At 31.5% G+C, this 14,069-nt stretch overlaps 6 protein-coding genes across 6 annotated transcripts; 1 reads left to right on the top strand and 5 right to left on the bottom strand.

The window, feature by feature from the left end:
- Positions 1–51: 51 nt before the first annotated feature.
- PPL_11766 (uncharacterized protein) lies at positions 52–2,836 on the bottom strand (the record flags this gene model as incomplete). The annotated part of the gene is made up of 6 exons (XM_020582515.1): positions 52–62; positions 331–442; positions 490–611; positions 735–774; positions 1,506–1,524; positions 2,826–2,836. The coding sequence occupies 6 exons, from the start codon at positions 2,834–2,836 to the stop codon at positions 52–54; spliced, it is 315 nt and encodes a 104-aa protein (XP_020426869.1).
- A 207-nt stretch (positions 2,837–3,043) lies between these two features.
- Positions 3,044–6,745, top strand: PPL_11765 (IPT/TIG domain-containing protein; the record flags this gene model as incomplete). Its single annotated transcript, XM_020582514.1, has 6 exons — positions 3,044–3,063; positions 3,157–3,204; positions 3,293–3,360; positions 3,428–4,183; positions 4,247–4,663; positions 4,728–6,745. 6 exons carry the CDS (start codon positions 3,044–3,046, stop codon positions 6,743–6,745), a joined length of 3,327 nt encoding a protein of 1,108 aa, XP_020426868.1.
- A 290-nt stretch (positions 6,746–7,035) lies between these two features.
- PPL_11764 (uncharacterized protein) lies at positions 7,036–7,630 on the bottom strand (the record flags this gene model as incomplete). The annotated part of the gene is made up of 2 exons (XM_020582513.1): positions 7,036–7,146; positions 7,385–7,630. The coding sequence occupies 2 exons, from the start codon at positions 7,628–7,630 to the stop codon at positions 7,036–7,038; spliced, it is 357 nt and encodes a 118-aa protein (XP_020426867.1).
- Positions 7,631–7,834: 204 nt separating this feature from the next.
- On the bottom strand, positions 7,835–8,898 carry expl6 (expansin-like protein; the record flags this gene model as incomplete). The annotated part of the gene is made up of 4 exons (XM_020582512.1): positions 7,835–7,846; positions 7,889–8,217; positions 8,313–8,747; positions 8,823–8,898. The coding sequence occupies 4 exons, from the start codon at positions 8,896–8,898 to the stop codon at positions 7,835–7,837; spliced, it is 852 nt and encodes a 283-aa protein (XP_020426866.1).
- Positions 8,899–9,829: 931 nt separating this feature from the next.
- PPL_11762 (uncharacterized protein) lies at positions 9,830–12,641 on the bottom strand (the record flags this gene model as incomplete). Its single annotated transcript, XM_020582511.1, has 4 exons — positions 9,830–9,833; positions 9,880–12,112; positions 12,215–12,256; positions 12,605–12,641. The coding sequence occupies 4 exons, from the start codon at positions 12,639–12,641 to the stop codon at positions 9,830–9,832; spliced, it is 2,316 nt and encodes a 771-aa protein (XP_020426865.1).
- Positions 12,642–13,386: 745 nt separating this feature from the next.
- lsm3 (U6 snRNA-associated Sm-like protein LSm3) lies at positions 13,387–13,871 on the bottom strand (the record flags this gene model as incomplete). Its single annotated transcript, XM_020582510.1, has 3 exons — positions 13,387–13,467; positions 13,542–13,637; positions 13,749–13,871. The coding sequence occupies 3 exons, from the start codon at positions 13,869–13,871 to the stop codon at positions 13,387–13,389; spliced, it is 300 nt and encodes a 99-aa protein (XP_020426864.1).
- Between the last annotated feature and the right edge of the window lie 198 nt (positions 13,872–14,069).

Below are 14,069 nucleotides of genomic sequence, written 5' to 3'. Positions count from 1 at the left end.
CAATATATCGATAAACATATGTATTATTTCTTTCATCCATTCATTATTAATTTAATTCCAAGCTTTTAAAAAAATACATCATGCGCTATTTAAATCTATTTATCTAATATATTTTAAAATTTACATCACATCAATCAAGTTTAATCCGAAAATCATTAAAAATGGAATAGTGGTTGATTGAGTGTCTTTTCAATTTCGAAATGAATGGAATTGAACATATGTTTACTATCTATCTCTGCATTCCAATACTCAACGTTTTGGTTCTTTCGATTGATTTATATCTATATTGTGATTATGATTATTATAATTATTATGTGTTTAAAAACATACTTGTTGAGGCTTCTAATATCTCATTCTTTATATCTGGATAATCTTGATACTCTTCATTTGCTAATGCTGCCGATATCTCTGCAACTGAAGCAGATGCATTTGCGACTGCAGACTATAGTTAATAAATGTTAGTTACTACTCAATGATGATCCGATCTACACTTCTCCTAATGACACCTACAACTTCTTCGACTGGTAAATTTGCATTTCTCTCTTGCAGCATCACAACCATCAATATCAGCTGACTGATATTCTCTGATAGTTGCTCCAAAAGATGTTGAGCTAATATATCATTATCATATTATATAGATTAAAAAGTATAAGTATTCTTCTTGATCTTGCTTAGTTATCTATTTTCCTTTCAACTCTTTCCTTCCTTCCTTTCTTTTCTTTCTTTTTACATACCAAATGATTGATCTGATGAAAATTCATTTGACATCTTTATCTTTTCTTAAAAAAAATCTTTTTTATATATTACTATTACAACAACAAAAACTCTATATATAATTTAACAATTCGCTATTCTATCTCTATTGCTTAAAATAAAATTTTGCGTTACTATGTTTGGTTTGTTTGATTTTGATGTGGCGGTGTTGATATGTGTTGTGTTTGTGGCTTTAAAAAGGTGGGTGAAAAATAAAATGTTGATCACCAATTAAATCTATAGGGTGATTATAAAGTTATATATTACAGAGATGTAAATAAAATGATCAAATTAATTATTTGTCAAAAATAATAATTAAATAATATAATATTTTAAAAATTAAAAAAAAAAAATAAAAAAAAAGAAAAACTAAAAAAAATACTGTTTGGTTAACATAAAATTGATTATTTAATAATCAGTCGATACCAAGGGCGATGATAGGCATCCAAAAACCAATTTTAGTTTTAATTTTAAAAAAAAAAAAAATGAAAAATTATCCTCCGCAAAATCTTTTTGCTTTGGAAACCCTTTTTTTATTATAATAATCATTGTTGTTCTTTTTAATAATAAGAACTAGTTTGTTAGTTGTTGATTTTATAAACAAAGTATCTTGCTGAATTATATTTCAATCATAAATAGGTGATCAACAACATTTAAAAAAACTATAACAACTATTACTTTACTTTCATTATGTTTATCTGTACAAAGAAAAAATTGTTTTTTAAAAAAAGTAAGAGTAGCCAGTTTTATACTATAGAATTTCGAAGTTCCCTTTTAATAAAAAATAGAAAAAAAAAAGTAAGGTTTCTTTCTTTTCAGCTGAAAAGAACAAACTTAATCTTAATATGTTTAAAATTTATGATTGGATAAAATAAAAATACAAAGAAAAAGAAGAAGAATATTATTTACAAAAACAAATCACAACAATCTAAAAAATTAGAATCAGTGATTTTTTTTGTTTTTTTTTTGATAAATAAATATTATTGTTGATGATCATCATAGATCATAGTGAAACAGGTGGTGTCCCATTGGAATTAAATTTTTGTGTTTTTGTTTAATATTTTATTTGTATTGTGGGATTTCGAAAGAAATTATGTCGGAATTATATATCTTTGGTACATGCATGCTCAAAAAGTAAAGATATATGATTGTCTATCTTAAGTTATATTTACAACTTGCGGTAATGTTTTTTTTTACAACCAGGATTTCATAGACGTCATCAAATTGGTAGAGGCGAAATAGATGGAATCTAATAAATGGTGATGAGGCCTTTTGAACAACATGTTCCTTCACCAATTTTATTATTCTCGGAAGTGTTGTTGACAAATTTAGTTGTATTTTTATAGTAATACGATTTTCAAGAATGTATTTTTTTGTTGCAACAATGAAGAATTGAGTGATGACGTTAATGAGAATGATACTGTGTCACAGAAAATTAAAAACCTTCAAAGATCAAGATTTGAACGGCATTTGGTTAATTTTTTTAAAAAGTTCAAAAATAAAACAAAAAAAAAAAACAAAAACCAAAAACCAGTTCCACAGATGACACCCGCAAGCTTTTCATTGTTGTGATTAATCAAAATGCCTTTGTACCGTAAAAACGGTGGTTCTACAAGTTGTTTGATTCAAAACAAAATTCAATCCATCGCAAACCGCAACAAAGTAATGGGAATTTTTATATATTTTTGGGCTAAAATCAAACGAAAAAAACTTAATATTTAAAAATATCTGGAAACTTTTTTTTTTTTTAGGCTTTTTATCAAAAGCTTTTTTTTTCTTTCAACAAACACACTCCCGCACCTCATTTCCGAGGGGCGCCCTCCATATTAATGGCGAATTTTTTTGGAAATTGGAACATGTACATCGAGATTGAAAAAGGAATTAAAAATGGTTTCTATAATAATTTCTTGTATTACTAAAAGATAAGCATTTAACTTTTTTAAATTAAAGTACCCATACCAACACTTTGAGAGATCATCTTTGATCCAATTGTTGGCGACACTCAAATCTCCCACACATCCTATAGGATAGGATGTCTTTTTGATTTCATCAGAGTCACAATTGTAAATTACAACAATGCCATTTTTTTTTACCTATTCCTTAATCATTTTTTTATTTCGAACTTTTGAGATCTAACAAATAATAGTTTTTTTTACACTTTTACAATCATATAATATTTATAGATAATTAATAATTTAGTCATCAACTTCATTTGAAGTTGAATACCTTTTATTTTTTCAAAAAAACATTTCACAAGTTTACATTGTATAATATTAAAAATATTGTAAAAATGAAATACTTTATCACATTGTATTTCTTTTTCTTAATCATATCAGTTTCTTTTTGCCAAACAGTAACAAAAACTTGGGCACAAAATAAACATACATATATATATTATGATAGTACTGTCATTTATAGTGTAGCAGTTCAAAATTGTGCTTCAGCTCAAGGGTATGTATTTTTTTAATAGAATAAATTGATCTAAAATTTTTCCATTATACTTATAATGATAAACCAGATATTTAGTTACTATTACTAGTTTGGCCGAGTATAAATTCTTGTATGACAATTTCCCAGGAGTTGTTTCAAATAGAATGTGGGTTTCAGGTAAATATTCGTTAATTTTTAATTTTTGATGAGGGACATAGAATTAATTTCTATAAATAATAAATAGGACAAGAAAAACCAATTGGAAATTGGATTTATTCAACTGGACCAGAGAAAGACGCACAAATGTACACAGTAGCCGGAGATAAGACCTTTGGATACATTAATTGGTGTACTGGAGAACCAGGTGTTGGAGGAGGAGAACCAGCCATCGAATATTTCAGCGAAGGAACTTGTTTCAATAATGTCGGTACAGACACCAGAAGAATTCAATATATATGCGAGAAGAATTATAATCAGTACGAGCCATTCTTGCAACCTAGTCCAATTTCTGGAGGTTTAACAACGGTTTTGGTCAACGATCAATTCCCTATAGGATATGAACCTAGCAACTTAACTATTACACTTTCCAAAGTATCCGGAGGTCCAACATTTGAGTGTGCTAATCCAACCTACCTTACAAATCCCAATAGAATCACTTGCATTATGCCACCTGGAGAGAGTAGTCTCTATAATGTTGTTTTCGTCGATGGAGAATACAATGGAGCATCTCTATACCAGTACCTTCCACCATACGTTGCCACTTTGTATCCCAAAGGATTCACACAAAACTCAAATTTAACGATCACTGGAAATGGATTTGGAAATAATCCAGCCAAGATTCAAGTCTCCTTACCTCCAAATGTTGCTTGTAACAAAATTCAAATTTTGAAGGAAGGAACCGCTTTTCAATGTACACTTACCAAAGATGTCACCCAAGGACTTTTCCCGGTTTCCATTAGTGTAAATAGTTTTGGAGCTGCTTACACAAAAGCACCATTTTGTATGTATCCCATACTAGTAGATAGAAAAAAAAATCTGATATTTATTAACATTGTTTTAATAGTTTATAATAGTGACAGTTCATTTTATACTTGTTTTTATTCGAAAACAAGTATTAGTCAAACCGTTGAGTATATAAATTCACAAAAAGTTGAAGGAATGCCTGGAGTTCTTGGTATTGTATCTTCTTCAGCCCAATATAATTTCCTAAAGAGTGGATGTGGATACATTATTGAAAATGCAGTAGTTCAACCTTTAGGCGATTTATGGATGAATGCCATCTTTAATGAAACAACCAACAAATACTATACCATTCACGGACCAAACTATGGAAAAGAAACTTCATTCTGGACTTCTTCTCCTCTGACTTCATATTATAATGCTTCAGGTGTACAATTCAGTCTTAGAAGTGGAGTTGCTAGCGAAATTATTTCTCCAGACATAACCTCTGGTTCAGCATTCACATCATTTAAAGCAGTTAGTAAGTATTAGATATATGTTCTATTAAAATAAAAACTTGGCTAATATTCTCTTTATAAATATAGGTCAACAAGTTAATATTACTCAACCAACAATTATTTTAGTTTCCACCACAGGTCAGTTTGTACAATTGACAGTTCAGAATCTTGGTACCACTTTCAGTAATATCAAGATGATGTTGAGTGATGGAAATAGTTATCCAAATACCTACATTGACTATGACACCCAAACCATTGGATTCAATATTCCACCAGGTATTAATGGACCATTCGATGCAACAATCAACCAATATGGATTGAATAATACTGGATCATCTTTAACCATAGATTATTTCTCGCCGAATATTTTAAATACCAGCCCATTGGCAACCGATGGTCTTGGATTAGTAGTATCGGGAACCAACTTTACCGACAAAATTCAAAATATCAAGATGGAGGTACAAATCGGTAGCGATTGGTTCCAATGTACTAGTTGCCAAGTCTTGCAAGATTACTATCAAATTCGTTGTGATGCTCCAGTTTCTTTTGGTTCCAGAAATTCCAGAATCACCATCGGTTTAAAACAATCGATCAATTATATTCTTGATTATGAAAGACCAGTAATTACATCGATGACACCAATCGGCGCAGCAGGTGGTTTAGTAACAGTCACTGGTACCAATTTCTATATTAATGACACTATAATTACACTCAAAGTCGGTCCCAACCAATGCACTGGTGTTTCAATGAGTGTTCAACACAAGCAATTCACATGTGTAATGGCACCTGGAAACATAACTGATGTTGCAAGTATCTCACTTGATGCAGCCACCAACAATAGTGCTCAAACACCATACAACTTTGGTTACTCTGCACCAGTTGTTACCAATGCCACAACAGTAAAGTATCTCAAGGGTGGATTTGTAACTATTACTGGATCTTACTTTGGTAACTATTATCTCTCCGTAAAGATTCACAACCAATCTTGTCTCAACCCGGTATCCGATGTGGTCGGCGAACAAATTGTTTGTAATTTCACTGGAACTGTCGATGGATTCAACAGTCCAGATGGTCTTTTCGTAAATGTCACAGTCAATGGATTGACGGGAGGAGCCAACGTCTTTAGATACGATTTCCCAGAGTGTCCAAACAATTGTTCCAATCATGGAGTTTGCATCAAAGGTCAGTGTAAATGCGATAAGGGCTGGGAGCTTTACAACAACTGCTCGTCGCAAGGAGATACCGGTGGTCCCCCAACTCCTGGAACCAACGGTACCGGTAGCCTCAACGGCAAGGGATTCAATTTCACCTCGGCCATCACTCATATTCGTGAGATTGACGACAAGAGTGTGCCATTGATCGAAACAACCCTTCCAATGGTTGTTGCCAACTGGACACTCTTGGAAACATCTAACAAGACACATCAACAACTAGAAGGTACATTTGGAAATGTATCAAAATCCGTTATCTCTGTAAATGTTACGCTCTACTTGCAATCTACAACCATTGAATTTGCCGGTCAAACCATTGATATTCCCGCCAATACACTCAAATATGTCGTTGCCATGCGAAACTGGACATTTGCCAGTCCGCTCAATTCCCTACAGATTATATTCAGTGCCACCGCGCCAAAATCAACAGAGGTAGGATGTAGCACTCAAGATTCTACCGCAACCAATGGATACAATGAATTCCAGGTGATTGCAGGTGACTCTGTACTCCAGGCAAAGTTTGCCAACGGTCTCATCGTAGACAATCGTGTTCAAGTTGCCACCGTAACCCCACTGGATATGAGCGATCCACTGATGCAAGCAGCCAACAAAGGCAACCAATCTCTATTCACTCAGATGACAGCAGTCGTGTCACCGGCATTCGAGCACCGTTGTGTAGTCGATCCATCGTTCAGAACGTTGATCAACACCAAAGACACACAGAGCTGCTCCGGTAAGGACAATCGCTGGCGTAATATAACTATCATCGTTGTATGTGTTATCGGTGGTTGCGCCATCATCGTTGCATCGGTCATTGGTATACGTAAATCAATAGCCAACAGGAAATATCGACAAGAAATGAAAATGAAACAAATCGGTTCAAATTCACCATAAAAAAAAAAATTAGTAATTTTTTTTAATATATTCATTCGAGTCATATACATATATATAAACGCATTAAATAACTTTATATTATAAAGTTATAACAAAAAAACCCTACATTATATAATAAACCAAAATACGATATCGTATATCATAATTATTATTTTCTTCTTTTTTTTTTTTTTTTTTTTTTTTTTGATTCCGCTGTAATATTACTGCTGTTTAACAATAGAACTAATTTTGTCATTGTCTTAACTATTATGATTAATTTGTATTTGTTTATTTATATATTATTACTATATTTATTGTTTTGGGATATAAGATGTTCCATGTAATTTAGAGAGTGTAACTTTAGCGTAATCTGTTAATGCTTTAAAACTATATGGTTCTGTGATTGCCAACTCTGATAGAATCTATAACATTTTTATTTTGGTCAAAGCCGATCATAATAATAGTATTAATATACAAAATTTATATTTATATAAAAAGTTTAATGTGTGTGCTATTTTGTTGTCATAATATAGTATATCCTAAATCAACATTAATATTGATTCATTCTTTGATGCACCGTTGTTATTGATATTATTATTTCTATTGTAAATTTGTTTGAAATCATGATAATTGATTGACATGATGATTATTTATGTTTACCTTTCTATTTATTTGAATATTTGAGGCAACCATTCCTCTGGTGAATGCGTTATAAGTTAAATCGTGTTGTCTTGCACCGGCATTGATACGTTGAATCCACATTGATCTCATATCTCTCTTGACGAGACGTCTTGAGACGTAGTTGTACTCTAAACTCTTCTCTACTCTTTCTCTTGCCAATGATTTACAATTCTTTGATCTTCCATAGAATCCCTTAGCTAATTTAAATATCTTATCAATATTCATTTTATTTTCTAATGTATATTAAACAAACAACAACAAACAAACACTGATACTCTTAAAAAACGTTAGGTAATCGATTATGCACAAAACCCAAAAAAAAAAAAAAAAAAAAAAAAAATTTTTTTTCATTTTTTTTTTTAATGATCAATTTGATCAAAGTGGAAAGTTAGTCTAGCATAATCAGTTATTTGTTTATTTATATATTTTTTAAAAATATAACTATAATAGTTAATATAGACTAAAGTTAATATTTAATATTACAAATAAAAGGAATAGTAATACAATATGAGTGATAGAATAGGTAGGTTGAGTGTTGGCAGATGAAGTAGTATCCATAGAGTAAAATGGATTGATTCCATCAGTGGGACCAGGTATTCGAGAAAATTGTGCACCAGAATCATATAGTTTATCTGAGCATGGCTGGTCAATAATTGCAACTACAGATTCACCCAAAACAGAATTAATTCTAAGTTTGTAAGAATTTCCTGGATTTCCCCAGACAACCGGTTCCCAATGGTTATCGAAAGTACGTCTCATCGGTGTGTATTGAGTAGTATTCTCTTTTAATATATCAACTGATTCGATACCAACTATTTGTTATATAATTATAAAATAATATAAGAAATAATTAGTTATTTTTTAAATCATTAACCAGTAGCTCTTATAATAATAATGAAAAACTTACTAGTATGATTAAAAATTAAAATAGATTGATAGTATTGCGAATAACCAGGTTTTAGATAGACGTGAATATTTCCTTGGATAGGACATGGAACTTTTTTGAATGTAATATTTGACATGGTTCCAAGTATGTTTGGATCTTGTAGCAATTCGAATGCAGGTTTATACAAATCAAAATGAGTGTGATGGCTGTCGCACCAACCTGGATCTGGGCACTGATCGGTTACAATTACGGTCAACGTTTTATTATTAATGAATAGATCGTAGCATTGACCACACTGGAGTGTACTATTAAAAAGATGAGTGTTCACAGCAACAATATTGTTTGTATGTGGACCTAGTCGACCAAATAGATTTCCATATCCACAGTTTCCATTTTGTGGATAATCGTAATGTGTTCCAGTTGCTTCACCTCCACTGTTGTATAAATAAGGTGGTCCTAAATTTAATAAAAAAATTAATAATAAGTATAAAGATTGTTTTTTTTTCCATTAAATCAATATTTAATATTTACCTGCATATGACGGATAGTTGTTGGCTAATATACAAGATAAAAAGTTTATAAATATAAAAATACAGATTTCTTTCATTTTCTTTAATAATTATACAAATAATATTTCTACAAATTTGAATCTATACAAAATGGATTGAGAATTGACAATGACTCCTAAAAATCAATCAATGAAAAAATATTTTTTCTCTTATTATGAGAACCGATATTAGAAAAATAGCTAGTTATTAATAAAAAAGTTATTAAAAATAGTTGATTGTTATTTTTGGAATTTTAATCTGTTTGTTCAATCTTCACTAAATTAATCAAGCTTTAGATCATATTGTTTTTAACTACAATGTTTTTATTTTAAAGATTGAGACCACCTCCAAGTTTTTGTATGATATGATGGTCATTAAAATACAATTCTATAAACAATCAACCCCATTTCACCCCTTATTTTTAATACTATCATTATTTTTTTTGTGGTAGTTGATCAAAAAACTTTTCAGATGTATCTAAACGTGTTGGGGTGAAAGTTTTACATAATCACAAATAATCAGATCAAATAACAATTTGATCATTTTATTTATTTTTTTATTTAATATATATAAATTTTAAAAGATAGAAAATTGAAAAAATATTTGATTTTTTAAAAAAGAAATCATTCAAATAACTTATATATTTATAAAAGTGAGTTTAATCAATATGTCTTGGAAGTAAAATATCACCTAAATTATTCTAAATTCTTAAGATTTTCTTAATATTATTTGGTTTTCCCATTGAACTCATGGGCACGACAACTGTATACAAAGAAAAATTAAGCTATAAAGACATTGATTATTGTATCCATAAAAGCACAAAATAAGATATAGCTTGGAATCCCAAGGGTTTATCCAAAGTTTCAAAGTCAATAAATAAATAATACAAAAAATTTGATTAAAATTATAAAGTTTATTTAATTTTTTAGGTTTTATAATAGTTTTCCATTTTTTGTATGTTTGGTATTGATTTCAATTGTTGTTGATTTGTTATCTAGAAAAAAAAAAAAAATATTTTTTCACCTATGATTTATACACACTTCTTTGCTCCATTAACCATTATACATTTATGGAATCGGCTTGGACAATCAAATGTACTGCAGTCACGGTAGCATTTACCGTCATGACACTGGTAGCCTTTGGAACAAGTGATACCGGTACAACCACTGGCATTCTGTGAGGCACAGTATGGTTCATTGTCTTCGTTGACACGACAGCTCTGGTCGTTTGGACATCTGAAGGTCTTGCATGGATTGACTTTGACACAGTATGGGATACCGTTGTGCTCTCTGCAAGTGGTGTCAGATGGACAGCTGATCAGTGGACAATGTGGTGAGTTTGGATCGGAGAACTGACCCTCTCCACCACGTGCACAGTAGGCAGTTCCGTCGAGCATAATACAAGTGGCATTCCACAGTTCACATGCAACACTGTCGCATTCCGATGGCTTGGAGTAAATGGTCATGGGAATCTTATTTCTCTGGGATGGAAGTTCGAGGATGTAACCGTCGGCAATTTGTTGAACACCTTTTCTGAAACCGGCGGCTGGGTAACGACACATTGCCATATTGTTGAACTCGACACAAACTGCTGGAGCATTACACAATACTGCGGCGCATAGACCTCCACCTTGGTTCTCATGGTAATCGGATAAGAATACACATTTGGCAACGTTGTCCTTGACAGCACATACACTTGGATCTGGACAATTCATGTCTCTGCAGAGCGCAGTGGATGATTCGGTTACACAAACTGGGGCACCATTGACATTGCTACAGAATTGTGGTTCCATACACATGACGTTACCACAAATTTGTTTGCTTGGTAGAGCGACACATTGAAGTAAACCATTGACGTTAACACATTTCTGGTGGGTTGGGCATTGAGCATCAGACTTGCATCCGAAATGTCCAGATGCTCCTGTTGGCGATCCACTGATGGTTCCGGTACCACCGGTGATAACATAGGTACACATTGGTTCGTAGTTGACTGAGACACATTGCATTCCAGATGGACACTCGACATCCTTGCAAATGGTTCTGTCGGTGACGTAGGTACACATTGGCTCTCCTTGGACGTTGGCGCATGCCATTCCAGGTGGACATTTGACTGAACGGCACGGACCACTTCCTCCTGGTCTTGGTGGTGGATTGGCGTATATACACTTTGGTTGATCATTCAGCTCGATACAGAACATATCCTCTGGACAACAGGTTGCCTTACAGCATGCTGGTGGTGGATTGGGTGGTTTCATTGTTGCGATACAGGTGGCACCACTCTTGGATACGAAACAAGTGTGACCTCTCTGACAGATGACAGTATCACAAGTTGGCAAGTTCAAAATACATTGTGGTTGGTAGTTAACCATGACACATGCACCCTTGGTACATGTGATTTGATCACAGGTTGGAGTGATTGAACCGAGACCACTAGTGGTAACTGCAGTGTTGAATTCTGGAACACAGGTAATACTGTAATTGGCAATGACTTGACAGATCAAACCTGGTGGACAGTTGATTCTGTCACAAGTCAAGGGTGGATGGGGAGGTGGTTCCTTCTCAATGCATGTTTGTTTTCCACGAACGATGACACATTTCTTTCCGAGTGGACATGGCAATGTGCAAGTGGTTGGATCAGGTGTCGGTGAGATAGCGATACAGGTTGGTACACCATTGAGCAGGATACACTTTGGTGTTTTTCCAGAGCATTTCAATTCGGAACACGATTTTGGATGATCCTCCTTAATGCATTGAACAGCACCATTGATAAGCACACAGCGAGATCCTTCCTCACAACGCACACCGTCGCAACTGTTTCTCACGAATACACACGATGGTCTACCGTTGGTAAGTACACACTTGGCACCCTCTTGACATTGCACTAGGCTGCACAAGTCTTGTGGTGGCTGTGAGAGAATACATTGTGGTCTGCCATTGGTCATGATACATTGCGATCCCGGTTGACAGATCACCAGACTACACAAGTCTTTTGGTGGTTGATTTGGAACACATGTTGGATTACCATTGATCAATTGGCATTGGAAACCTTGTTGGCATTGATAGTTATTACAAGATCCCTGTTGTTGTTGAATACATGTTGGATTACCATTGACCAATTGGCATTGGAAACCTTGTTGGCATTGATAGTTATTACAAGATCCCTGTTGTTGTTGTTGAACACATGTAGCTACTCCATTCAACATTACACAAGTCAATCCTTGAAAACATCTGAAATTTTCACATGTTGATGGTGTTGTGGTTGGTGTTGCAAAATCTATAATATATATAAGTTTATAAATATATATAAATAATGATTATTAATATTAATATTATAATATTCTCAAACTTTTTTTTTGTTATTGTTTTCTATATTTACCTGATTCCGCTGCAACAATCTGTAATATTAATATTGAAAGTACTGATATAAAAATTATTTTCCTCATGACTTTTTTTATTTAGTGATTATTTTGTGTAACTGGATCAATGTCCAGTAATTAATATTTTAATAATAACTTTATAATTCTGATTATCTAATACTAAATCTAAATAGTATTTCTATATTATATAATTTTAATTAAACTACTATTATTATTAATTATTAAAAAAAGAGGAAAAAAAATTAATAAAGTAAACCAACTCTCAATAATATGTTGTTGGATGTGATAATTAATAAATATAATGGCAATATTATTATTAAAGATATTAATAAATATAATTTTAATGATTGATTTGATTGAATGAATTACTCAGTAATATGCTGATTTACCTTTTGAGCTCCTATTATTATTGTGAGAGTATCTCATTATTTTTGAATATTATTATTATTTGTTTTTGTTTTTTGTTTTTTTTTTTTTGTTTAGTCTTGCCAGCTTGTTAGTATTATGTGTAAAAAACATATATACAAGTTATTACTACATATTCATATTCAATAAACATTATCATTGTAAGAATGTAATGGTTCAATATGTAATTTTTTTTTTTTGTTTTTACCACTAATCATACCCATACGAACATGCATTTCTAAAATTCATTACTATTACTCACAGTGAAGTGATAAATGATCACACTAAAAAACCAATAATCACCACCACACTTGAGCTCAAGTGCATGCACCATCAATAATAAAATTTATATGTTTTCATTCACTAGTGATATACAACAGTGGTATGAAGTGTTGTTTGTTCACATTAAAAGAAATAAAAAAACAAAATTAGTAAAATAAATAATATAACAGTAATTAATTATTACTTACAACATCACATACAAATAATAATTATTTTCCAAAAAAAGTTACCCTCTTTTTTTTTTTTTTTTTTTTGTTTGTTTAATAATAACCAAACGGTGATATTGATTATATCTGTATATGATGAATATGTGTATGTGTTGTCTTGTAATCTATTGCTTTTGTTTATCGATTGAATGATGTAAATGTGTAGCTCATTAATCTGTTAATAAAATTATGATTGGTCTTTTTTGAAGCGCTTCGTCCTTTTCTTCTTCTTTTTCTTCTTTTACAATTGTTTTGATCTTTTATTATATAATGTATTCTTATGAAGTTCTAAGTGGTGGTGAGATTAAAATTACACCATCTCCACGAACAAAAAGCATATCTATATTTCTTTTGATATTCTAAATGATGTAAAAGACAATAGTTTGTCAGTTTATAAATTGCATAATAATTAATAAGTGTTGTATAATCATACCTTTACGATCTCTTCATCTGTTTCTTCGTCTTTTTCAACAACTTTGATTGTTTCTTCAACATTTGATAGAATCATATTTAAATGTTGATCATATGCCTAATATTATTAAGATAAGTAACATATTATAGTAAAAATACAATTTTATATTAATTAACTAAACAAATAAACATAATTAAATGATTGATTGATTGATTGATTGATACGTACATGTAATTTACCTCTAAGTTCTCTATCTTGTCTCATCTTTACAAAGATTCTTTCATCAAGACTCAATCTGATGAGATCTAATGGTTCTTCGATGCTACCCTCTTCTTTCTTACTTTGATCCATTATTATTTATTATAATTAGATTAGTGATCTGATTTGAACAAAGATAAAGATAAACAGTTTTTTTTTTTGTTTTTTTTTAAATTAAATTCGATTTTTTTTAATTTTATCATTACCAACATAAACTGTATCTATTAATGTATCATATGATTGTATATTTAATTATAATCTTGTAGATATTTTTTAGTTATTCTGTTTTTG

The sequence above is a fragment of the Heterostelium album genome (assembly GCF_000004825.1).
Source record: "Heterostelium album PN500 unplaced genomic scaffold PPL_contig26, whole genome shotgun sequence".
Classification (NCBI taxonomy): Eukaryota; Evosea; class Eumycetozoa; order Acytosteliales; family Acytosteliaceae; genus Heterostelium; species Heterostelium album.
Note: the sequence above shows the minus strand (reverse complement) of the source record. Positions and strands in the feature narration are given on the sequence as shown.